The sequence below is a fragment of the Hylobates moloch genome, unplaced genomic scaffold, assembly GCF_009828535.3.
Source record: "Hylobates moloch isolate HMO894 unplaced genomic scaffold, HMol_V3 SCAFFOLD_2, whole genome shotgun sequence".
Lineage (NCBI taxonomy): Eukaryota > Metazoa > Chordata > Mammalia > Primates > Hylobatidae > Hylobates > Hylobates moloch.
Window position 1 is genome coordinate 46,585,953 of NW_026652277.1, and position 24,566 is coordinate 46,610,518.

At 37.8% G+C, this 24,566-nt stretch overlaps 1 protein-coding gene across 4 annotated transcripts in view; it reads right to left on the reverse strand.

Moving 5' to 3' along the window:
* The window catches only part of ARHGAP24 (Rho GTPase activating protein 24), a 426,381-nt gene that overhangs the window by 43,468 nt on the left and 358,347 nt on the right, over nt 1–24,566 (reverse strand). For all 4 annotated transcript variants that reach the window (XM_032145923.2, XM_032146042.2, XM_058433164.1 and 1 more), the window contains one exon: nt 17,944–18,151. In XM_032145923.2, coding sequence (XP_032001814.1) covers nt 17,944–18,151 — 208 coding nt within the window. The remainder of the gene's footprint in view (nt 1–17,943; nt 18,152–24,566) is intronic.

Genomic DNA, 24,566 nt, shown 5'->3' on the forward strand with positions numbered 1-24,566 from the left:
TAAGCCTCTGGTTACTTTTTAGAATGGCTCATAAAAAGTAAAAAATAGCTCATAATCACATGAAAAAAATGTTCAACATCACTAGTCACTTGGAAATTGCATGTCAAAAACTAAAATAAAAGGCCATTTCACATTCACTAGAATGGGTAGAATAAAAAGTCATAACCCTCATACGTTGCTGTTGGAAATATCAGATGGTTTAGCCTTTTTGGAAAACAGCGGCCGGGCGCGGTGGCTCACGCTTGTAATCCCAGCACTTTGGGAGGCCGAGGCGGGCGGATCACGAGGTCAGGAGATCGAGACCACGGTGAAACCCCGTCTCTACTAAAAATACAAAAAAAAAATTAGCCGGGCGTGGTGGCGGGCTCCTGTAGTCCCAGCTACTCGGAGAGGCTGAGGCAGGAGAATGGCGTGAACCCGGGAGGCGGAGCCTGCAGTGAGCCGAGATTGCGCCACTGCACTCCAGCCTGGGCGACAGAGCAAGACTCCGTCTCAAAAAAAAAAAAAAAAAAAAAAAAAAAAAAAAAAAAAAAAAAAAAAAACAGCTTAACAGTTCCTCAAATGTTAAACACAGATATGACCCAGCAATTCCACTTCTAGGAATAGTCCCAAAGGAAATTAAACATATCTCTACACAAAAGCTTGTACATGAATCATGGAAATCTTATTGATAATAGCCAAAAAGTAGAAACAACATCAATGTCTACCAACTGATAGATGAATAAACAAAATGTAGTATATCCACAAAATGAAATTCAACTCTTCAATAAAAGGGAACAAACTACTGATATATGTTATGACATGGACGTGTCAGAAGCATGTGAACCACAGCAACTCCATCTAGAATAGGGGCTGGGTAAAATGAGGCTGAAAGTTACTGGACTGCATTCCCAGACGGGTAAGGCATTCTAAGTAACAGGATAAGATATGAGAGGTCAGCACAAGATCCAGGTCATAAAGACCCTGCTGATAAAACAGGTTGCAGTAAAGAGGCCAACCAAACCCCCTCAAAACCAAGATGGCAATGAGACTGACCTCTGGTCATCCTCACTGCTATACTCCCACCAGCGCCATGACAGTTTACAGATGCCATGGCAATATCAGGAAGTTACCGTATGTGGTCTAAAAAGAGAAGGCATGAATAATCCATCGCTTGTTTAGCATATCATCGAGAAATAACCATAAAAATCAGCAACCAGCAGCCGTCGGGGCTGCTCTGTCTATGGAGTAGCCATTCTTTTTATTCCATTACTTTCCTAATAAACTTGCTGTCACTTTACTCTATGGACTCGCCCTGAATTCCTTCTTGCAGGAGATCCAAGAACCCTCTGGACCCTTTTCCCATAACAGATGAACCTCAAAAGCATTATGTTAAGTGAAAGCTGGATGCAAAAGAACAGTGAATGATTCCATTTATAAGAATTTCCAGAAAAGGAAAAATCTATAGAGACAGAAATCAGATTAGTGGTTGCCTGGGAAGGAAGAAGAGCTGAGGATAACAGTAAATGGGCATAAGAAATCTTATTGGGGTGATAAAAATGTTCTCAAATTGATTTATGGTAATGGTTGCATGACTTGGTAAATTTGCTAAAAATCACTAGGATTGTACCCTTGAAATGAGTGAATTATGATATGTAAAACATGATTCCCTTTATTTCAAAAACATGACTTTAAGGGATATGCTTTCATGCAAGAAAATTTACAATCTGAGTCATAAAACAGAAAAAACACACTTTCATAATATAAAATCTTATAGGTATCTTATTATTTTCAGTAAGAATTATCTTAGAGGTTTCAAATCATAAATGAAGACTTCCTGGATTAAACATACTGAAGAGTTTCTGGTGAAATACTAGTCTCTGTATCACATAGATTTGAGAATATTACTTTTCCTTATACCATAAAATGTTAGTCAGAATCATCAATACCATCATTATCCCATCATCATACTTACAATGACAATAAAAAGTGCCTATAGCATGCCAGGGCCTGTGCAATTTCACTTACATATTCCAGGTATTTTTGTTCCATTTTGTTTTATTTTTAAGTGGATGAATACAACAACCCTGTGAGATTAGACATTATGATTTCTATTTTATATGAGGAAATTAGTTTTGAGAAGTTAGGTAACGAGTTTCAGTTCATTAACATGGGTAGTAAGTGGCAGATTTAGTCCCACATCTTTCTGTCATGGAAGCCTAAACTTTTAACTTCTACACTACGTTCTTGCAAATAAGTAGAAAAACACCAACTGATGGATATGCCCAATACTGAAAAACTTCTTGGTTAATTGGGCACTTTTATTTATAACCCCATTGGGTTTCAGTGGAAGTGAGCCAAAATTCTGCAAAGGTAATTTGAAAGGAAAGCAAAGCTCATACTCCCAATTCTAGATGCATGGGCTTTTTAGATATATCACAGAGTAAAACACGATGCAACATGACAGATTTCTAGTTTACACCCTGTCCCACATAAAACATTTAATTAATACCCATTCATGGAGGTATTTCTCACATATGAGATATTTTTCCTTAAAGCCTGTTATTTTTCAGACTTTGGTGTGTTTATAAAGCAGTTTCATGGAACTCATGTGAGTTACTCTTTGTTCAAATTAGAGAAGAAGTCAAGCATTTAAAGGAAAGAGGCCTCCCAGTGTTAGCAAAGAGTGACCTGACTGTATTTCCCAAAGTGTGGGTTACTCCAAGTAACTTAAGGTGCCACAGAAACAGGATATTGACATCAAATAACTTAACAGAAATACCAATTTCTAAATTTCAATTCTCCTGATTACATCAAAGAGAAAGCATCAGTTGGGAAAAAGAGGCATGTTAAAATGGCACCAGCACATGCCAATCTCCATTTTCATCAAATCAGCAGAGGGCCTTAGGGTCAGCATCTTCAGAAAGCAGCTGTGTCCAGGGACATTTAATAACAAGTTCTTGTCATTGTGCTTATGTTACATTGACCTCGTGTTTATGCAAGTAGTGCTGGTTTTCAAAGAGCAATAATATATAAATTCCCTTTTACCACAAAACTGATAAAGAAAACTGTGAATACATTTAAAGAAAAATATCAATAAACCTAGTGCAGGCGTTATATGGAAATGCCTAAAATCATGAGGGTGAGAGCCAGGACTAGCTGGATTTCCTAGGCCAACTAAGAATCCCTAAGCATAGCTGGGAAGGTGACTGCATCCACCTTTAAACACGGGGCTTGCAACTTAGCTCACACCTGACCAATCAGATAGTAAAGAGAGCTCACTAAAATACTAATTAGGCAAAAACAGGAGGTAAAGAAATAGCCAATCATCTACTGCCTGAGAGCACAGCAGGAGGGACTATGATTGGGATATAAACCCAGGCACTGGAGCCAGCAACAGCTACCCTCTTTGGGTCCCCTCCTTTTGTATGGGAGCTCTGTTTTCACTCTATTAAATCTTGCAACTGCACACTCTCTTCTGGTCCGTGTTTGTTACGGCTCGAGCTGAGCTTTTGCTCGCCATCCACCAATGCTGTTTGCCACCTGCCACCGACTTCCACCCAGGCAGTGTGCCGGCTCTGCTCCTGATCCAGCGAGGCGCCCATTGCCCCTCCCAATCGGGCTAAAGGCTTGCCATTGGTCCTGCACCACTAAGTGCCTGGGTTCCTCCTAATTGAGCTGAACACTAGTCACTGGGTTCCACGGTTCTCTTCCATGACCCACGGCTTCTAATAGAGCTATGACCCACAGCTTCTAATAGAGCTATAACACTCACTGCATGGCCCAAGATTCCATTCCTTGGAATCCGTGAGGCCAAGAACCCCAGGTCAGAGAACACAAGGCTTACCACCATCTTTGAAGCGGCCCGCCGCCATTTTGGAAGCGGCCCACCTCCATATTGGGAGCTCTGGGAGGAAGAACCCCCCGGGGAACAAGGGTAGTATGTGAATGAGAGAAGTTTGAGAAATACTTAAAGACGATAGTTATCAAATTTTGTCACACCATCACACCTTTAAGAAATGCATCAAAAAATAGGAACATTAAGAGTTACTGTAAGTAAACAGCTATTCAGGACTTTAGGGGCTAGCCCCTCCCCTTGACTTCAGAAAATCCTTTAGTGTGCTGAAAATAGGTTGCCAGTTCACCATTTACACACACAGGACTTGCCTTAGGCAAATTCCTGGGAGTCAGTTCTTTGCTTTTCCAACTCTTTAAGAATGTAAATTCCTCACTTTTACTGGTTCACATGCCCTCAAGCTACCACTTGCTTTCTCCACTTTCTTCCTTCAAGCCCTGCCCTTAGATCTTTTATTCACACTATGATATTGAGGCTCTATAACTGTACAGTTTGCTACTGAAATCTTCAGAGTTTGAGTTTTTGCATGGATTAAAGTGTAAAGAGGGAGGGGTGTACCTTCCAGGCTGTCTTGAAACTTCAGGCCCTATTCAGCAGGAAGGAAATCATGTATTTTACACATCAACTCTATACCCCAGAAAATAGTTTATCTCACAATAGCATATGGTTTGCCTAGCCCAGTCAGAACTGATATGTTGCTCCCAGTAATGGTGTGATGTTGATTCTGCTGCTACCCTTTCCCAATTTCATATATAAGAAACAGAGTTACATCAATTCTAATGATCAATATCCTTTACCATACACTCATGCAGCTGATAGTCTAGCTAGTATTTCCCAAGTTATGGTTTTAGGACCATGCAGATAAGAATTACCTGGGGAGGTGAATGCCATGTGGAGATGGGGGCAGAGGTTGGAGTTATGTAGCTACAAGCCAAGGAATGACAAGGGTTGTTGGCAAATATCAGAAGTTAAGAGACAGGCATGAAACAGATACTTCCCTAAATCCTTCAGAGAGAGCTTGGCTCTGCTGACATCTTGATTTGGATTTTCAGCTTCCAGAAATATGAGATAATAAGTTACTGTTTTTGTTTTGTTTCGTTTTTTTTAGCTACCCAGTTTGCAATGCTTTTTTATGGCAACCCTAGGAAAATAATACAGGGATGATGGAAAACTCCACAAGGAAGGGGAGTTGGGTGAATTTGTTAGGCTCTCCCAACGAGAAAGGAGCACATGCAGAGGGTGGCGGGGTGGGCGGGGGGCAGCATGGGCTTATTCAAATAGTCATGTATAGGGACTTGGATTTTAAAACAGAAAAGGGACAGGTTCTGCTGTTTAGAAAGAGATCTGGGCTCTGGGCCGAGAGCAGCCCTTCTACTACTGGAACAGCAGCAGCAAAGCCATGAGAATGTGTAGCACTGCCTCAGTACAAACACTCATTTTATTTATTTTTTATTTTATTTATTTATTTATTTTTGAGATGGAGTTTCACTCTTTTTGCTCAGGCTGGAGTGCAATGGCGCAATCTCAGCTCACTGCAACCTCCGCCTCCTGGGTTCAAGCGATTCTCCTGCCTCAGCCTCCCGAGGAGCTGGATTACAGGCATGCGCCACCACACCCGGCTAATTTTTTGTATTTTTTAGTAGAGACAGAGTTTCTCCATGTTGGCCAGGCTGGTCTCGAACTCCCGACCTCAGGTGATCCACCCACCTTGGCCTCCCAAAGTGCTGGGATTACAGGCATGAGCCACTGAGCCCGGCCAAACATTTTAAATACTAAGCTAGAACAAATTAAAACAAGCAAGGATCTTCCAATTTTAGTATATGTGCTGCCGAAGCGAGCACGAGCAAGGATCTTCATTTGTAAAACACGTAGGTATTAGGATATTCTGTTGATAAATATTTGGTGCATATTATATGCCAGCTGTTGTGCTCAGAGAGGGGTGTAGCATCAGGACAGGTAAGGATCCTGCCCTCAAGGAGCTTAAATTGCCAAGGGGAATGCAGATGATAAGCAGTAAAGAAACAAACAAACAAGATAACTACTAAAGGCGCTTAAATGCTTTGAAGGGAACAAACAGAGTAATCTTAGATAGAACCTTCAGGAAGTTGAGGATTAAATGAAATAATCAGGATAGTATCCAGCACAAGGTAGGTTATTATTGATAAAGTTATTATTCTTCCTTAAAGGATGAACATTTTATCTACTAACTACCTCCTGTATTTTAATTCGCAGCAGCAGATGATGGATTTTTCTGCCCTAAACAAAACATCTATTTTTCTTGATATGTTTGGGGCAGCTCATTTGTTTTAATGCAGTGGTGGTCAAATGGGTTTCCCAATCTCTGATTGCAAAGTGCACATATGCTCTGTCAAAAACAAGAGCCTAGACTGAACAGACCAGATTTCAGAGCCCTCCACTGTCTCCTCTTCCTTTCCTCTGATCCCTGTAACCAACTCTCAGTCAGAGTGATCTGTGTTGCCTCACTGGCCCCAGCTTTTTGCCTTGGAGGACGGGCTTATTTCCGTCTCCTTACGGCACCTTCTCCTGTCTTCCCTTGGAATCCAGATCTCATTCTCCCCTCCACATTAGACACTCTCCTCATTTCAATATCTTTATGCTTATAATAATTGCACTAGTGCCTATGAGTCTCCCTCTGCCCTGACCTCGTGCCTGCTCTCTGCCAGCCTCTCTGCTGGGTGCAGATGATAAGTCCATGACTAAGAGGACATGGTTCCTGCCTCTGGGCAGCACAGGCAAATTAAAATAATAATAATAATAATAAATAAATAAATAAATAAATAAATAAATAAATAAATGAATAAATCCCCTGTGGATTTACCATGCAGATTCCTGGGCATTCTCCAACCATTTAAATCAGAATGAGAGCAAGTGGGGTCCGGGTTTCTGAATCTTAAGATATTTCTCTAAGTCATTCTTACACATACTAATACTGAAAAATCTCTACTGTGTCTGTAGTACTCCCTACTTTCAAGTTCACTTTTTCATAACTCAGTTCAGTAATTCCCAGACCTAAATTCCTTCCCAGAGGATTAAATTAAAATATGTCTGGCTTTTCTGTCTCCTAAATTTTAGGCTTTTATTTTTTCATTTTATCTCTGTGGACTTGCAGTTTATTTAGTCACCAAAACAAATTTGAAAAATAAGCGAAAGGGGAGAATAGGAGAAGGAGGAACAAGGGAAGTGTGAACTGAGTACGTGGGTGGGCAGCTGGGGTACCTCAAACAGCAGTTGTTTTACAGGATTCTTGGACAGAATGTGTAAAATTCCTGGCTTCATGAAGCCTCTGTCCTTGCTCCTGAACACTGTGTTGTAAGAGCATAGTTATTCTGTTGCTCAGCAGTTAATGCTAGGATGGTGACCACACTGCCATTCTTGACCCTACCTTCCCAATGCTTCACCAAAATGTATCTTCTTGAACAGCTGATACCATCTGGAGGGCTTTGGTAACAAAATAATATTCAGTATCTAATTTGATTTTACACATTCTAGATTTCATTTTTGTCCCCTCAAAACTTGGAAGTTTAACATAAAAAGTTATGTTTTAATTTGTTTTCATTCCTAAATAGAAAGAATAAAGACAAGAATGGTTAGAAACTATGATATCTGTTTTCTTTTGTTTGTTTGTTTGTTTTTACAGTTGACAGGAACTGAAAGAATACAAATTCTTTCAGGTCAATGAGAATGCCCTTTCTCACAAAATTCACTGGCCAAGGAGTATGTGGGAATATGTCATAACTGTACGAACAATGAGTCATGCCTATATAAAATATCAAACTTGAACTTCAGAACTGGAAAAAAGAGTATACAATATAATTAAAGAAGAGCAGAAAGTATGTGGCTTAATAAAGGCTCATCCATGCACTCACAACTACTCTAAATTCCAATAGCGTATGAATTTCAAATGTTTTTTTCTCACACCACCTTTTCTGTTTTTCCCTCACACAGGACAAAGTGTTTCTTCTCATTCAAATGTGAAATATTATCTTCCAAATCCCAAATGGATCCATAGCTTCCAAAGCACAGGCAGATGTATGAATACATGCTCTTCAGCTGAGGACAGATACGTGCAAAACATTGAAAACAAATGGGGCAGAATTAAAGAAATCAATGTATTGATACAATGAATTATTACATAGTCCTTAAGATTATAGTACTTAAGATCACACACAGTGAAAACTACTTAATGACATGGGAAAATGTCCATGATATAATGTGAAGGAGAAAAGGTAAGATATAAAAGCTGTATGATTCTGATATCTTTTATACATAGCTGAATTTTGATACATCTAAATCTCTGCTTATCTATTTATCTGCTATGTATAGCAAGAGCTCTCTGGAGTGTTGAATTTTAAAATATTCATATTTCCTTCTTGTATTCTTCCATATTCTAAATTGTACATAAAATGTTATAATCAAAATATAACTTTAATAATATTCAAATTAAACTTAACCTTATGGTATTAAATTAAATAATATTCAAATTAAACATAATAACTTTATGGTATCAAACTTAATAACTTTATGATATTTTAAAATGCTATTTTTAAAGTTCTCTTTAAAAATTAAATTTCAGGGCTTAACATTAGAGGTACAATGTCAGTGTCTAGAGATTGTCTTTGCAGAATACCTGTGGGAACTTCTTTCTAGGTTTTAATAAATATATTTTAACAAAGACAAAACCTGAATCCTATTGACTCTTTGGTGATAAATAAGCATTATTAGAATAAACAGGGAAAATATTCATTCATTCTTACTCTTTAGAATGTTTCACAAGGAAACATTTCTGTATTTACAACTTAATATCTATTCAAAGCATTATGCACAGTCTGTATTTTTATCATTTTGAGGCTATGGACCCCAAAAGGATCCATAGCTTCAAAAGCACAGGCATATTTAAGAACACAGATGCTCTTTGGAAGAGGGCAGATATGTACAAAACATTGAAAACAACAGGGGAAGGATTAGAGAACCTGGGTGAGATAGACTTGAACTAATGAACGTTCTCCGGCAGTTTGTCTCCACATCCCAATGACCAAAGTTGAGCTAGGACTTGACCATGTGAAATATCAAACAGCCAATTAACTAAAAAAAAAAAAAAAAACACACACATAGGGGCAGAACACTCTGCTTGGACAAGTTTCTGAAAATAACCTCACCATCCTCTGGGAAATTATGGATTTTCTTTCCCCTCCCTGTGTATCTCACAATTACATTTTGCCACAAATATGTTATTCTTTTATTACCTCACCATTCATGTATCTGGGAACCGTTCTTTTAATCAGCAGAATCCAGGATTTTGCATATCTGCCACCGGAGACCAAGGGATTCAAGCTTGACAATTTATCAAAAGGATATTTCGGTTGCCAGAATGACTTTTTAACATGTAAATAAAATTATTTCATTTACTTGCTAAAAATATTTTGACAGATTTCCATTTCACTTAGAATAAGAACTAAATTTCTTATTATAGGCCAGGTGTGGTGGTTCACACCTGTTAATCCTAGCACTTTGGGAGGCTGAGGTGGGTGGATCACCTGAGGTCAGGAGTTCGAGACCAGCCTAGCCAACATGGCGAAACCCTGTCTCCACTAAAAAAAAAAATACAAAAATTAGCCAGGTGTGGTGGCGTGCACCTGTAATCTCAGCCACTTGGGAGGCTGAGGCAGGAGAATTGCTTGAAGCCAGGAGACAGAGGTTGCAGTGAGCCAAGATTGCACCACTGCACTCTGGCCTGGGTGACGGAGGGAGACTCTTAAAAAAAAAGAAAAAAGAAAAAAGAAAAGAAGTGGAAAAGAAAAAGAAAAAGAAAAAAATTATTATAATCTGCCAAGTCATACAGAATCAACCTCTGTGGACACCATTCATCATCACTCACTGCATTCCTGTCACAGTGACCTCCTTCCTTTTAATTTTAATTTTTTATTTTTTAGAGACAGGGTCTTGCTCTGCCACCCAGGCTGAAGTGCCAGCAGTATGATCATAACTGATTGCAGCCTCAAACTCCTGGTCTCAAGTGATCCTCCTGCCTCAGCCTCCTAAATTGCTAGGATTACCGGTGTGCACCACCACAGGCAGCTAGTTTTTTAATTTGATTTTTTTTTGTAGAGACAGTCTCACTTGATTGTCCAGTCAGGTCTGGAACTCTTACCCTTAAGGGATCCTCCCACTTCGGCCTCCCAAAGTGCTGGGATTACAGGCATAAGCCACTGTGTCTTGCCCCCAATGGCCTTCTTTATGTTCTTCAAGCAAGCTAAGCTGTTCCTGTCTCTAGGACTTTGCACTTGCTATTCTTCTACCTGCAACATGCCTGTTATACCTCCACCATATCATAGGTATAACAGGCCTCTTGTCATTCGAATCTCAACTCAAATGTTACGTCCTCAAGAAGGAGATGGGTATCTCCACCACTTTATTCACTAGCATATTAGCATGTCACCCTCATTACTTTTCAAAATTATTTATATATTTGCTGTTTATTGTTTATCTGCCCATGACTTGTAATGCAAACCCCAGAAGAGAATGCACCTTGCCTCTTTCATCCAGAACAGTATCTAAGAAATAGTTAACATTCCAAAATTATTTGTTGAATGAATGAATAAGGTAGATTGTTCACAAAGGTGACTGTTGATAGTTTCTCTCATCCTTATATATCTATAACATTATTTCTATCAAGAAGTAGAGTCAGCTTTCTCCCCTTTTTAAGCTGAATTGGTCTTGTGATTTGCCATTGACCAGGAGTATGCAGTGGATGTGACATCGCACCAGTTCTGGGCCTACCCCTTAAAGGTCTTGTAGCTTCCACCTTTACTGTCTTTCAGTACGAGCCAGGGTGTAAAGAGTTCAACCATCAGCTATAGGGAGGAGCCCTGAAGGATACAAGACTGAGAAGAGAAAATAAGAGACTCAATCAGCCATCAGCTATTTTAGCCAGCCCAACTTAGGCACCTGTCTTGTCAGTAAAGCTCTCAAGGATACTGCAGCTGCACTAAATTGCAGCATCCAGTACCAAGCGGAACAGAGACAGAGCCTTTCTGCTGAGCATTGCCCATGTGCAGAATCTGAAAAGTTGTTGTTTTAAACTAAAAACATTTGGATTGGGTTTGGTATGAAGCAATAGATACCTCAAACAGTCATTGATACTAGAAATTGGGTGCTGCTGCAACAAAAACCTAAAATATGTTTTGGGTATTAGTATTGGAACCAGGCAGAGTCTGCGCAGCCAGTGAGGAAACTATTAGTAAGAGCTTGACGAACAGGGAAAAAAAATTGCTATTAGAGGCTAGAGAAAGGTAAATGCTTATTAAACGGTGCTGGAAAAATTAACAAGACTATAGACTGCGGTAACTTGGAATATAGAGAACATTCTCGGTGAACTTGTGGCCCTAGCTAAGGAGGTTTTCAGGCCAAATGCTGAATGTATTAATTGGCTTCTTTTATTTGTGCATATGTTAAGGTGGTATAAGAGCAACGTGACCTAAAAAAGAAACTGTTCCATTTTTTAGAACTTTGAGAAACTCCATCAGCCCTAAGAAAATATCTCTAGCTGGTCAAAGAGTCTCAATGTAGGAAATGGCCATAGGAAAAAAAGACAAAATCCAGGGTGCTGACAGGAAAACATGGCTTAAAGGAAAAAGCCAAATGATGGGTATGAGTATAACACTCCTGTTAAGACTTCTGAAAGACCCAGCACCTCGTAGAGTCTTTTGGCAATAGAAATCTTTTTTTATGATTTCTTCAGTCTGTTTATGCATTGGTGCATTTTATGCAAAAATACATACATTTTATAAAAGAGATAATAAGGTCACATTTTATAAACTTTGGACAATATTTTATTGTCAGCCAATAGTTATCAAGAACTTGATTTGGAGATAACTGCTTACAGGGCACATCTGTTCTTACAGGTATCCTAAAATATATAAAATATTCCTCCATTCCCCTATATTAGCAAAAATCTGCTATAAGAACCAAATTATAAATGCCCATGGAGAAATAATTTTAATAAACATGTTTTGCAATAATGTCAGTGTCATATAATTAGCCATATATAAATATTAAAAGAGGGCACTGAAACTCATTATTGTCTCATGAAGTTCATTGTAGAGGATGTTGCTTATCCCATTATACAATATTCTATTATGAGGATCCCATTGACATATTTCTTGCTAATTTTGGTACTAAAAATGAACATTTCTCCTACATAAGTCATTCTTTATATGTTGTGGATAGGGTTAACCTATATAACTATTGATCTGATTTTCTTTTTAAAGTATAGAATAAGAGATGCAGCTCCTCAGCAAAAAGTATATTTACAATCTTGAAATTTGTTTTCTGATCCTTGTTCTGAATTCATTTCTGTACCTCCACATATATTTCTTCTGTCAGAGTAAATTTATGAAACCTTATAAACTATTTGTAATACTTTTTGTAAAAGGCATGGTTTTAATCAATTAATTGATCATGTTTTCTTTTTCCATTTATCATTATGTAATTAAAATTGTCCTCAAATGTTAAAACTGTATAATATTTTCTTATATTAATGCACCATTATTTAATTAACCACACTCACATGGAGATAGTAAATTGGTGTTCAGTTTTTACTGTTACACAATTTGTAATAAACAACTTTGCACTTAAGTTTGCTCTACATATCTGATTGTTTTCTGGGATTGAAATTGCCTGAATGAATGCTCCTGAAATATATTACCAAATTGCTTTAAAAAGACTATGACAGTTTGCATACTCACCATGTGTCTATCCATGTACGAATTCTACACTTTCACAGAGAAATAACACTTAGTATGTACTACGGTCTAAATGCTTGTGTTCCCCCAAATTCATATGTTGACACTTGATCGCCACTGTAATTGTACTAGGAGGTGAAGCCTTTGGGAGGTGATCAAGGCTCTGCCTTCATGAATAGGATTAATGCCCTTACAAAAGAGGTCTCAGACCTTAGCAGATAATTTATGGCCAAGTCTTCAAAAGCAATGGCAACGAAAACAAAAATTGACAAATGAGACCTAATTAAACTAGAGAACTTGTACACAGCAAAAGAAACTATGAAGGGAGTAAACAGACAACCTACAGAAAGGGATAAAATATTCACAAACTGTGCATCTGACAAAGGTCTGTTATCCAGAATCTATAAGGAACTTAAACAAATCAACAAGCAAAAAACCAAATAAACAATTAAAAAAGGGGCAAAGGACATGAACAGATACTTCTCAAAAGAAGACATACAAGATGCCAACAAACATATGAAAAAATGCTCATTATCACCAATCATCAGAGAAATGCATATCAAAACCACGATGAAATACCATCTCACACTAGTCAGAATGGCTTTTGTTAAAAAGTCCAAAAATAACAGATGTTGGTGAGGCCAAGGAGAAAAGGGAACACTTAATCACTGTTAGTGGGAATGTAAATTAGTTCAGCCACTGTGGAGAGCAATTTGGAGATTTCTCAAGGAAGTGAGAGTTGAACTACTATTCAACCCAGTAGTCCCACTAGTAGGTATATATCCAAAGGAAAAGAAATTACTCTATCAAAAAGACACATACACCTATGTGTTCATTTCAGTGCTATTCACATAGTAAAGACATGAAATCAACCCAAGTGGCCATCAATGGTGGACTGGATAAAGCAAAAGTGGTACATATATACCATGGAATACTATGCAACCATCAAAAAGAATGAAATAATGTCCTGTGCTGCAACATAGATGCAGCTGGAAACCATTATCCTTAGTGAACTAATGAAGAAACAGAAAACCAAATATCACAAGTTCTCACTTATAAGTGGAAACTAAACATTGGGTAAACATGGACATAAAAATGGGAACAACAGATACTGGGGGATACAAGAGAGGAGAGGGAGAGAGGGCGCTAAGGGTTGAAATAAACTACCTATTGGCATACTATGCTCACTACTTGGGTTATGGATTCATTCATTCTCCAAACCTCAGCATCATACAGTATACCTTTGTAACAAACCTGTACGCAATTCTAAAATAAAAATTGAAAAAAGTAAAACAGAAGAAATATATTTACAATAGGAAAAAATATACATTTTAAATAAAAATAAAACCTTAAAAATGAAGGAATATGGTATGGTTTGGCTGCGTCCCAAATCTCATCTTGAATTGTAATTCCCACAATTCCCACATGTCATGGGAGGACCCTAGTGGGAGGTGATTGAATCATGGGGCAGGTCTTTCCCATGCTGTTCTCATGATAGTGAATGAGTCTCATGAGATCTGATGGTTTTAAAAACAAGAGTTTTGCCTGCATCAGCTCTCTCTTTTTGCCTGCCGCCATCCACATAAGATGCGACTTGCTCCTCCTTGCCTTCTGCCAGGATTGTGAGGCCTCCTCAGCCACGTGGAACTGTAAGTTATTAATTAAACCTTTTTTCCTATATAAATTATCCAGTCTCAGATATGTCTTTATCAGCAGCATGAAAACCAACTAATACAGAATAGTAAATTATTTTTTACTTTATAAAGGAAAAGGACAAATTATACGTTTATGTTAAATATTAAGGTCTCTAGTAATTTTTAAAGTGTTTCTTTTCATGTATAATTTTTTTTTTTTTTTGTGAGGCAGAGTCTCGCCCTGTTGCCCAGGCTGGAGTGCAGTGGCCTGATCTCGGCTCACTGCAACCTCTGCCTCCCAGGTTCAAGAGATTCTCCTGCCTCAGCCTTCCAAACAGCTGGGATTACAGGCGCTCGCCACCACGCCTGGCTAATTTTTGTATTTTTAGTAGAGACAGAGTTTCACCATGTTGGCCAGGCTGGTCTCAAACTCCTGACCTCATGATCCTCCCACCTTGGCCTCCCAAAGTGCTGGGATTACAGGCACGAGCCACCCCGCCCAGCCCTTTTCATATGTAACTTTTAAGAAGCATAATGTTATTTTATTTGTTTGTTATTTACAATCGTTGCACTACTTATTCTAAATACAAAGCAGACCTTGAGACATATAGAAACCTAGGCCTTGAGACCAGCCTGGCCAACATGGTGAAACCCCATCTCAACAAAAAAATACAAAAAATAGCCAGGCATGGTGGCACATGCCTGTAATCCCAGCTACTTGGGAGGCTGTGGCATGAGAATGGCTTGAACCAGTAAGGTGGACGTTGCAGTGAGCTGAGATCATGCTACTGCACTCCAGTGTGTGGCGACAGAGCAAGATTCTGTTTCGAAAAAAGAAAAAAGACCGGGCACGGTGGCTCATGCCTATAATCCCAGCACTTTGGGAGGCTGAGTCGGGTGGATCACCTGAGCTCGGCAGTTCGAGACCAGCCTGACCAACATGCAGAAACCCCATCTCTACTAAAAATACGAAATTAGCCGGGCATGTTGGCACATGCCTGTAGCCCAGCTACTCAGGAGGCTGAGGCAGGAGAATCGCTTGAACCCAGGAGGTGGAAGTTGTGGTAAGCCGAGATTGTACCGTTGCACTCCAGCCTGGGCAACAAGAGCAAAACTCCGTCTCAAAAAAAAGGAAGAAAAAAAAGAAAACTAAGCCATCTTTAATGATGATATTCATGTCATCATTGATAAAGTTCATCTTATAAAGGCTTTCGTTTGCATTCTGATTTCATGATTTTCATAATTATAACTAAACTGTGATTTGTTATTACCCACGGTCACAAGTTGGGCTTATATCTACAACTCATTAAATTTGTGTTTAGACATGTTTTAAAAAAGAGGCACCAGACAAATACTTCATGACTAAAACACCAAAGCAATGGCAACAAAACCCAAATCTGACAAATGGGATCTAATTAAACTAAAGAGCTTCTGCACAACAAAAGAAACTATCATCAGCGTGAACAGGCGACCTACAGAATGGGAGAAAATTTTTGCAATCTATCCATCTGACAAAGGGCTAATATCCAGAATCTACAAGGAACTTAAACAAAATTTACTAGAAAAAAACAACCCCATCAAAAAGTGGGTGAAGGACATGAACAGACACTTCTCAAAAGTAGACAGTAGGCTATTTTTAATTTTCAAGCATCAGGATTACTCTTATCCAAAAACTCCAATGCTGAGAATTTATCCTAAGTAATCCAAAAATAGAAAGTATTTATGCAAAAGAAGACATTTATGTGGCTAACAAACATATGAAAAAAAGCTCATCCTCACTGGTCATTAGAGAAATGCAAATCAAAACCACAATGAGATACCATCTCACGCCAGTTAGAATGGCGATCATTAAAAAGTCAGGAAACAACAGATGCTGGAGAGGATGTAGAGAAATAGGGACACTTTTACACTGTTGGTGGGAATGTAAATTAGCTGAACCATTGTGGAAGACTGTGTGGTGATTCCTCAAGGATCTAGAACCAGAAATATTATTTGACCCAGCAATCCCATTACTGGGTATATACCCAAAGGATTATAAATCAGTCTTCTATAAAGATATATGCACACGTATGTTTCTTGCAACACTGCTCACAATAGCAAAGACTTGGAACCAACCCAAATGCCCATCCATGATAGACTAGATAAAGAAAACATGGCACATATACACCATGGAATACTATGCAGCCTTAAAAAAGAATGAGTTCATGTCTTTTGCAGTGACATGGATGAAGCTGGAAACCATCATTCTCAGCAAACTAACACAGGAACAGAAAACCAAACACCGCATGTTCTCACTCATAAGTGGGAGTTGCACAATGAGAATACATGGACATAGGGAGGGGAACATCACACACCAGGCCTGTTGTGGGGTGGGGGATTAGGGGAGGGATAACATTAGGAGAAATACCTAATTGTAGATGATGGCTTGATGGGTGCAGCAAACCACCATGGCACGTGTATACCTATGTAACAAACCTGCACGTTCTGCACGTTTATCCCAGAACTTAAATAATAATAAAATAAAATAAAAAGAGGCCCCAGAGAGCTGCCTTGTACCTTCCACCATCTGAGGGCACAGTGAAAAGGTGCCATCTATGAACTGAGATCAAGTCCTCATCAGACATGGATTTGCCAGTGCCTTGACTGTGATTTTCCAGAATCCAGAATTTTCAGAAATAAATTCTGTTTATAAACCACTCCATTTATGATATTTTGTCATGAGCCTGAATGGACTAAGACAGTAGGCTGTTTTTAATTTTCAAGCATCAGGATTACTCTTATCCAAAGACTCCAATGCTGAGAATTTATCCTAAGTAATCCAAAAATAGAAAGTATTTATGCAAATGTATATCCACTACAATAGTATTTATAATATGAAAATGTCATAATGTAAATGTCTAACAATATTGAAATAGTTGTGAATAATATACCTGTAGAGTGAAATATTAGATATTTAAAAAGAGGCTTACAGAAGTTGTTAATGGTAAAATGTTAAGTTAAAATATATTAGAATAAAAGGGTATTTTTCAACTATTAATATGAAAATATTTCTGGTATATAATGTTGACAATATTAAGACAAAATTTTATTTTTTCTACTAAGCTTTCAAAAAGTAAAGAGAAGAAGATAATTCACAAAATATTAGCCAGATTAACTCTTTATTAGTGGAGTTAGGAATGCTTTATATTTTCTTCTCTGGGGCTGCCACTATTCTTTTATTTTCACCATGCTGTACTTCTCCTTGTTTCCCTGTAAAACTATTCTAGATTAAAGTAGAGCTATATATTTAAAAATATAATGCTTTTGTTACTATTGAAATACTTATTTTTAATTACATTGCCAATATTTTAATCTCTACTCATAATACTTTTAATATTCCTTAATGGAAAGAATTTAAAAAAATTAAACAAGAATCCTATTTTATAAATTCACTTCTTCCAGTGCAAAAGTTTAATACAGTTTTACTTTAGTACCAAAGAAAAAGAACAAAAAATAATGTTTTAAGATGGAAAGTATGGAAGAGAAAGATATCTAAGGTGCCCAATTTTTGACTTTGTAACTTAATAGAAACAACGCAAACTACTGCGGCCAAATAATCTATGTTGTAAACTGTTACCACATCAATCAAGGTTATGCCTCCTCAGCTCACTGCATCCTGTCAGATCAGTCTGAATTTCTCAGTGAAGACGGTTAGTAAAATTGTAGCATCTACCTGTCAAATGATGGCTTCTCCCCACAATCAAAGGCATCTTGGAGCTCCTTAACAAGATTAGCCTGGCCCGGCAGTCGAAACAGACCCTCTTCTTTCAGCCCCCTTTGTCGGATAAAGTCCACGCACTGCTCCACCAACATTGGAGCCAGACGGTTCCCATATCGCTTCTCATAACGAACAGTATCCTCCAGTTTCTGTCCAAAAATGCCTACAAAAATAAAGGATCACAGTAAACTTGGGAAATTTATCTCTTCCCACTTTGTTCTTGTTGTTGTCGTTGTTTTAATTCAATATAACAGAAAAACAAAGATTGGAATGCTAGCAAGCACTTAACATTCAGTATTTCACATTATTATACAATCAAATTCATTATATACAATTCCTCAAATGGTATGAATTTACCTTATGCTGCCTCTTTCTTGTATTCTATGTTTAGCCCAAAACCAAAATAGAAATACTGAGTTTGAGATATCAATTTTGAAATAAGAAAAACTGTAATAAATGTAACTTGAGTTTGGGGTTTTCATTTATTTTTTTTTCCTTTTAGGAAGGGAAGGGTATTCAATAGCTTAAAAGCAGAAATATGATGCAGAAAATAGTCAAATTCTACCTTTATTACAGTTTTATATTTATGTCCAATTTGCATTTAAATCCTGTCTATTTCTTTTTTCCCCATTTGTTTTTACTCAAGTTGTGATGCCATGACTGTAATCACGGTGATAAAACCAGGAAAAGAAACCCTGAATTTTCTCCCATATAAAATATTTCAGACAATGTTTGCTTGTCTTAAACTATTAACTTATTTGAAAGTGAAAAATGGAAATTTACAAAGTAGAGCACACTAGAAGCGGAGAGGTGGGTCACAGTGGCTTGCCCTAACAGGTAGGGTATTTTATCATGTACATTGTTTAGAATTGCCAGTACATGGTGGCAATAAAAGGAAGGCCAAGTTTTAGTTAGATTTATTAATGATTTTACAACACCTACAAACCATACATTCCTTGGTGTATACACCTGGGCCAAAAACAGCCACTATTTCATCCTCAGTACTCCACTAATTAAGAGATAATACTTTTGAAATACATTAATATTAGGTAGTAGCTTGGTAAAAATTATCAATCTATGAGAAAGGGGGGAAAAAACAGCCAAAGCAGATGTGACTCCAATGTTCCCAGAAGGAATGAATGTCATGAAATTATTTTAATGGTCTAAGGAGTTTCAAAAAAGGGAAAGAAAAGTAAGTGGTGCATGTTGAAATTAGGTAAGACTTCAGACTGTGTGGGGAATTATTTAACAGCCATTGGATTAAGGATTTGACCACACCAACAGATGCTTTGCCTCCCCACCTGTAAAATAATTTCTTTATGGACTCGGTAGTGCAAAACCGTCACATTTCAAGCAATAAACAATTGTCACCAAAGAAAATATTCTTAGCTCAGGTAGAAACAATAACAGGAAACACAACTATTCTACACCTGGTATCAAATTTAGCACTAATGAAATACATATATTCCATTTAGGAAATAATGTTGAGTCACCTAGTATCAATATTCAAGTATATAAAGCAGAATTAGAAATAGTGTTTTCTAAGGGCAGTAAAGATTAGAGCAGATAACAGGTCTAGTTAGCTTGGTTTGTAGATTTTAGAACAAGTAGTTCCTTGATAATGATGTATCAAACATTATTCACTAACTCCAACAGACACTCACACCCCATTCTCCCTTGACATTTCCATTGTAGAAGCTGGAAAATTAAATACTTCTTCCATTTCCCTTGCAGTGGGGTGGTCATGTGGCCTAGTCCTGTTCAATGTCAATAAGTCTTCTTGTAGCCTTTAGGAAGACTTGCTTTTCTTGATGAAAAGGAAAGACATCTGTAATTGTCAGTCACTCCTTTTGCCTGTCTTCAACTTGGGCATGATACTGGCTCTTGTTATAGTCATCTTTGGTCCATTAGGCAACAATCACAAAGGAAAGGCTAAAAGATTAACAGACAGGCTGAGGCTGAAATTATTGAACTACTGATCCAATACTGGCAGCACCTTTGTCCAGATAGCTTTTAATGTGAGAAAAACAAGCTGATGTGTGTTTAAGCCAGTTTTCTGTTCCTTCAACAAAACAAAATTCTAATCCATTCAATGGTAATAACAATTTTTGGAGATATTCTAGTGTTTTAATAATAAGGTTTGCGAACTGGTTAGGTTGGAGAATATCGACCCTTTCTGTGGAGAGCTTTGAAAACAAACATGATGCTTATTTGCCTCTACTGTTTGAACTCTATCCTGACAAAATTAAGTAAATAACCTTTTACAAGACTTATAGATCATTTAAGAAAATAATATGTTGACATTTGGGAATAAATTTTATGTATGTGTGATTTTTCTTTTTTACTTTCGATTTTTGCTTTGGATTGATAAATATATTACCTAAGGGTTCTCTCCAAATCCAACAGAAAATCTACTAAGGATGTTGCAATTCAATGACCATGTGTGCTACAAACATGAACCAAACTTCCAATATTTGGGTTTGTACAGTAATGAAAAACAGTCAAACATTCTTTTCTCAAAGCTTTCGGGATTTTTTTTTTTCCCAACAACTCAAGGAAGTGATGAAGAAAGGGATGTTTTGCTTTAGACGTGAATTCGGTTTCCTTTTTACTTTCTTGTACGTGCAGGTTTGCCTTTATAATAAAATAAGAATTTACTTTAAAACTATAGTGAGAAACTGAAATTCATTAAGTATTTATTATATTCTGAGTCCCTCACAATATTCTCTCATCTACTTAAGAAACACATAAGGTAACTATCATTATCCCTTTTATACATGGAAAATTGGGGCTCACAGAGATGAAATAATTTGTTACTAACGTTAGTTACAGAGCACCAAGTGGCAGAATGGAAGTCCACATCCAGATTTATTTAGCTTTAAAATCTTTGTTCATTCCTGAATATCAGTCCTTTTCCTTTTTATTTAATCACAGTCGTGAGTCCTAATTTTCCAGTAATTAAAAATATTAGTACATTCTACCACTGAGAAATATTAGTACATTCTACAACTGAGAAAGATCATGTACCTTTTTTTTTGCTTTTAAAAAGCGATACTAACTAAGCTGTGCTTATGTATGCCAGGCATGTTACAAGCAGTTTACCCGCATTTCTCACATTTAAAACTCAAAACACCCTGTGAGGTAGGCACCACCATTCCTTGCATTTTAAGGAGGAGGAGCTTGAAGCACAGAAAGGTCAAGTAACTTGCCAAATGTCACACAGCAGTAAATGGTGGAGCTAAGGCTTGTTCGAGGCGGTGGGATATCAGAGCCACTCAGTGGCTATTACAGAATACTGTGTAGTATGCACAATGGTTGAAAACAGCAATGGAGGAAGGCATCTGCCATTTATTAGCTTTCTGACCTCAATTCCTCCCATCACATTAGGATAAATGATTTGTGCTGAGAAAATATAAATTGGGAGTTGGGGGAGGTCAGAAAAAAAAAAAGAGAAGGAAAATACTGTGGAGCTTCAATGAGCATGCTGCCCTCCAAAGCAATTTCCTTTATATAAAGCTGATGCCTTTAATACGGCAGTATAATATATAAAAAAGTTTTAGAGCATGTAGACAACATGTACATATGATTTAAAATTCCTGTGGAAAAATGAATTTTCCGCTGTAGAACTGGTCTTGCAAAGAATGAGTAAAGAATTTTAATAGACATATACTCCCCATTCTGTAGCACTGGAAATAGAGTGTGCCAAACACTTCTGGCTTAAAATGGTATATGTGGATTGCCTTTCTGCATAAGAATGCTCCTTTGGAGGAAAGCTATTGATGGGAAAAATCATTTAAAAAAAACAGATTTATTTAAAAATTTCCTTGAGGGAGCAGTGAAACTTCAAATTTTAAAATTAACACAAAAGCACAAAGGTCATGTGCTACCCCCAGCTAGCAGCATGAAGAAAAGACACACTATTTACAATATTCCCTGGGATGTGGGTCACGCAAACAGTTCCAGCTATGTCCATTTAAACTCCCAGCAAGTTTTCACACACTCTGACAAAACCGTCCCTGGTATTTCTGGGCGGCGATGAATACCATGTCTACCTCCCCTCCGTGTGAAAGTACATTGATGTGTCATAAAGCATCACCCAGGATGTGACTTTTCACTGGACTGAGAATGTAAATCACACAGGTGAGTTTATTATACTGGTAGGTGGCTGTTTCCAGTGGAGCACGCAAGAGAGACACCGCCACAGCCTTCAGGGTTTGTGAGGGTCCCCCTTTACATGTGATTTATAGAGCCAATAGCTAGAGGCTGCCTGTGAAGTGAGTGACTGCGATGCTATAGATACATTCATATTTCATTATTCCTGAAAATAAATAAGCAAAGATGAATCTAAACCTTCTTAGACTCTGTGCCCTGTAACTACATATTCTCTTTGCTTCTCAGTTCCCAGTGAAGAATGTGACTCTGTCTCCTTTTCATCATTTTCCATCCACTTGCTAACTTTTGCAATTTGATATCTGACCCAGTTAAAACAATAAAATGGCTTTTTCTACGGTCACCAATAACTTCCTAGTTGGCAAATCATTGACAGCCAAATTTGTTTTTTGTATTACTTCGTGTCTCATTCCCTTTAAAACTGTCAGTCTCCTTCTTCTTCCTGACACTTCCCATGTTATGATTTTTGCCTCTCAATGCCCTTGCCAGTCTCTTTCTTGACTCTGATAACTACTACCCTCTTTAATAGCTGTCTGGGTTCTGTCCTCAGCTCTGTTTTTACTTTACCTGATACAGTTACTCTACTAGGCTCCACTTAATTTCACTACATATTAATTATTCTCAGGTTTGTATCTCAATTTGGGCTATTGCTATAATCTCCAGCATTGAATTTCTAGGTGCCCAGTAGAACCTTCAATATGGATAGCTCAAACACTTTCAAACTCAAAATTTCTAAAGCTGAATAAGTCATCTCTTTTTTAAAACCTGTTCTGTGTCCTTTAATCCTAATTTTGGTTATCAGTACAAGCTATCCCCCCAAAATATTGAAGTGCCATCTGAAAGTCAACCTACATTCCTCTTTCCTTCAAGCTATTCATTTAATCACCATGCTGGTTGCCTCCAAGCTCCTTACCACTGCATTAGATTAGATATTCAGCATTTCTTCCATGATTTTTTGAAGAGCAGAGTTCTCAATCCAGCCAAGTGCTGCCACGGTGGACTTCGTAATATTTCAATCCGGATCATGCCACTCTTCTGCTTCACCTCTTCCAATGGTGCCCACTGGCCTGTCTTTGCAACCACATTCCTTTTTATGAAATAAAATCCCCACAAGCTGATCTCAGCCTCTTCATCCTCCATTCAGTCGACAATGTTTAGGTAGCATCCATTGTGTGCCAGGCACTGTGGCATCTCCACTCTCATTTCTTCTGCTTCCCCACAAACAATATGCTCTCAAACTATGCTGAACCATGTATTGCTCGTCATGTCTTCATGCCTCCTTCTAGAAGGTAGGTCCTGCCTTTGTAAGTCAGCGTAGGGAACCTTATCCTGTAAGAGTCAACTCATACATCTTCTGTGTCAAGTCTTTACTGACATTCCATTGCCTCATCCCTTACTCTAGACCCAAAGCTTGATATGTTTCTTTATTCCTTAACATTTTGCATGGAAATTATTTATTTAGATGCCTAACCAGTGCTGAACTAGTAAAAAGAGGATTTTATTTTTACATTTATCATAATGAAATAATTGTTTTACATTTATTATTATTATTATTATTATAAATATTAGAAAGCAGCTACATACTGTATATCTATCCTATGAGCTTCGGGGAGGTTTAGGCAAGGTGCCACAGACACAAGAACCACACTGGGATTGGTCCCAGGTGTAAAGGACTCCAAAGCTTTAATTCTATTTTACCACAGTCAAGGCCTTTTGTTTATGTCCCTGGAACTTATCAAGATGGGTGACGCACAGATGCTCCATAAACATTTATGGAATAACTGCATGCATGGAAACAAAACACTTTACCTTCCCAATTATAGAAAATAAAAATAAATGAATAATTCCAATGTCAAATGAAACTCACTGATAGTTCTTGGGTCGTGCCATTAATTTTGAGTTCCTTGTCCCTTCTTGTCTGTAGATCACATACTCAGCCATAGTGGGAATTTGCCTTGACTTATCCTCTGCTTACTGCAACTCTGCTAGCAGGATAAATCCTGGTATCACCAGGGTGGTAAGAATTTTCCATTAAAATGAACATTCACCCATAGCAAATGGGCAAATCAAAGTAAAATACATCCCTTTTAGTACAGAACTAAGAAACAAAGCGAGGCAAAGCTTACTTCACTCTATCACAAACTTTCTAAGTAGCCACAAAATATTATATAGATAGAAAGCCTTTACTCCAAGGAGCTCAGGGTCTATCATAACCAGTGAATGTTGATAGAACCTTTACTCTTTTCAAAGTCAGAGGGGGGAAGGAAGGAGAATAATAAATGCTAGGAAAGATTAAGAAAGTGTTAGAAGGTGTACATAGCGACCCAGTGGACTAGGTCTTTGACCAGTGGAGCAGTTATACACACTAGGTTCCAAGTCAGGCAAGTTGCATGTATTTCTTTATTTGG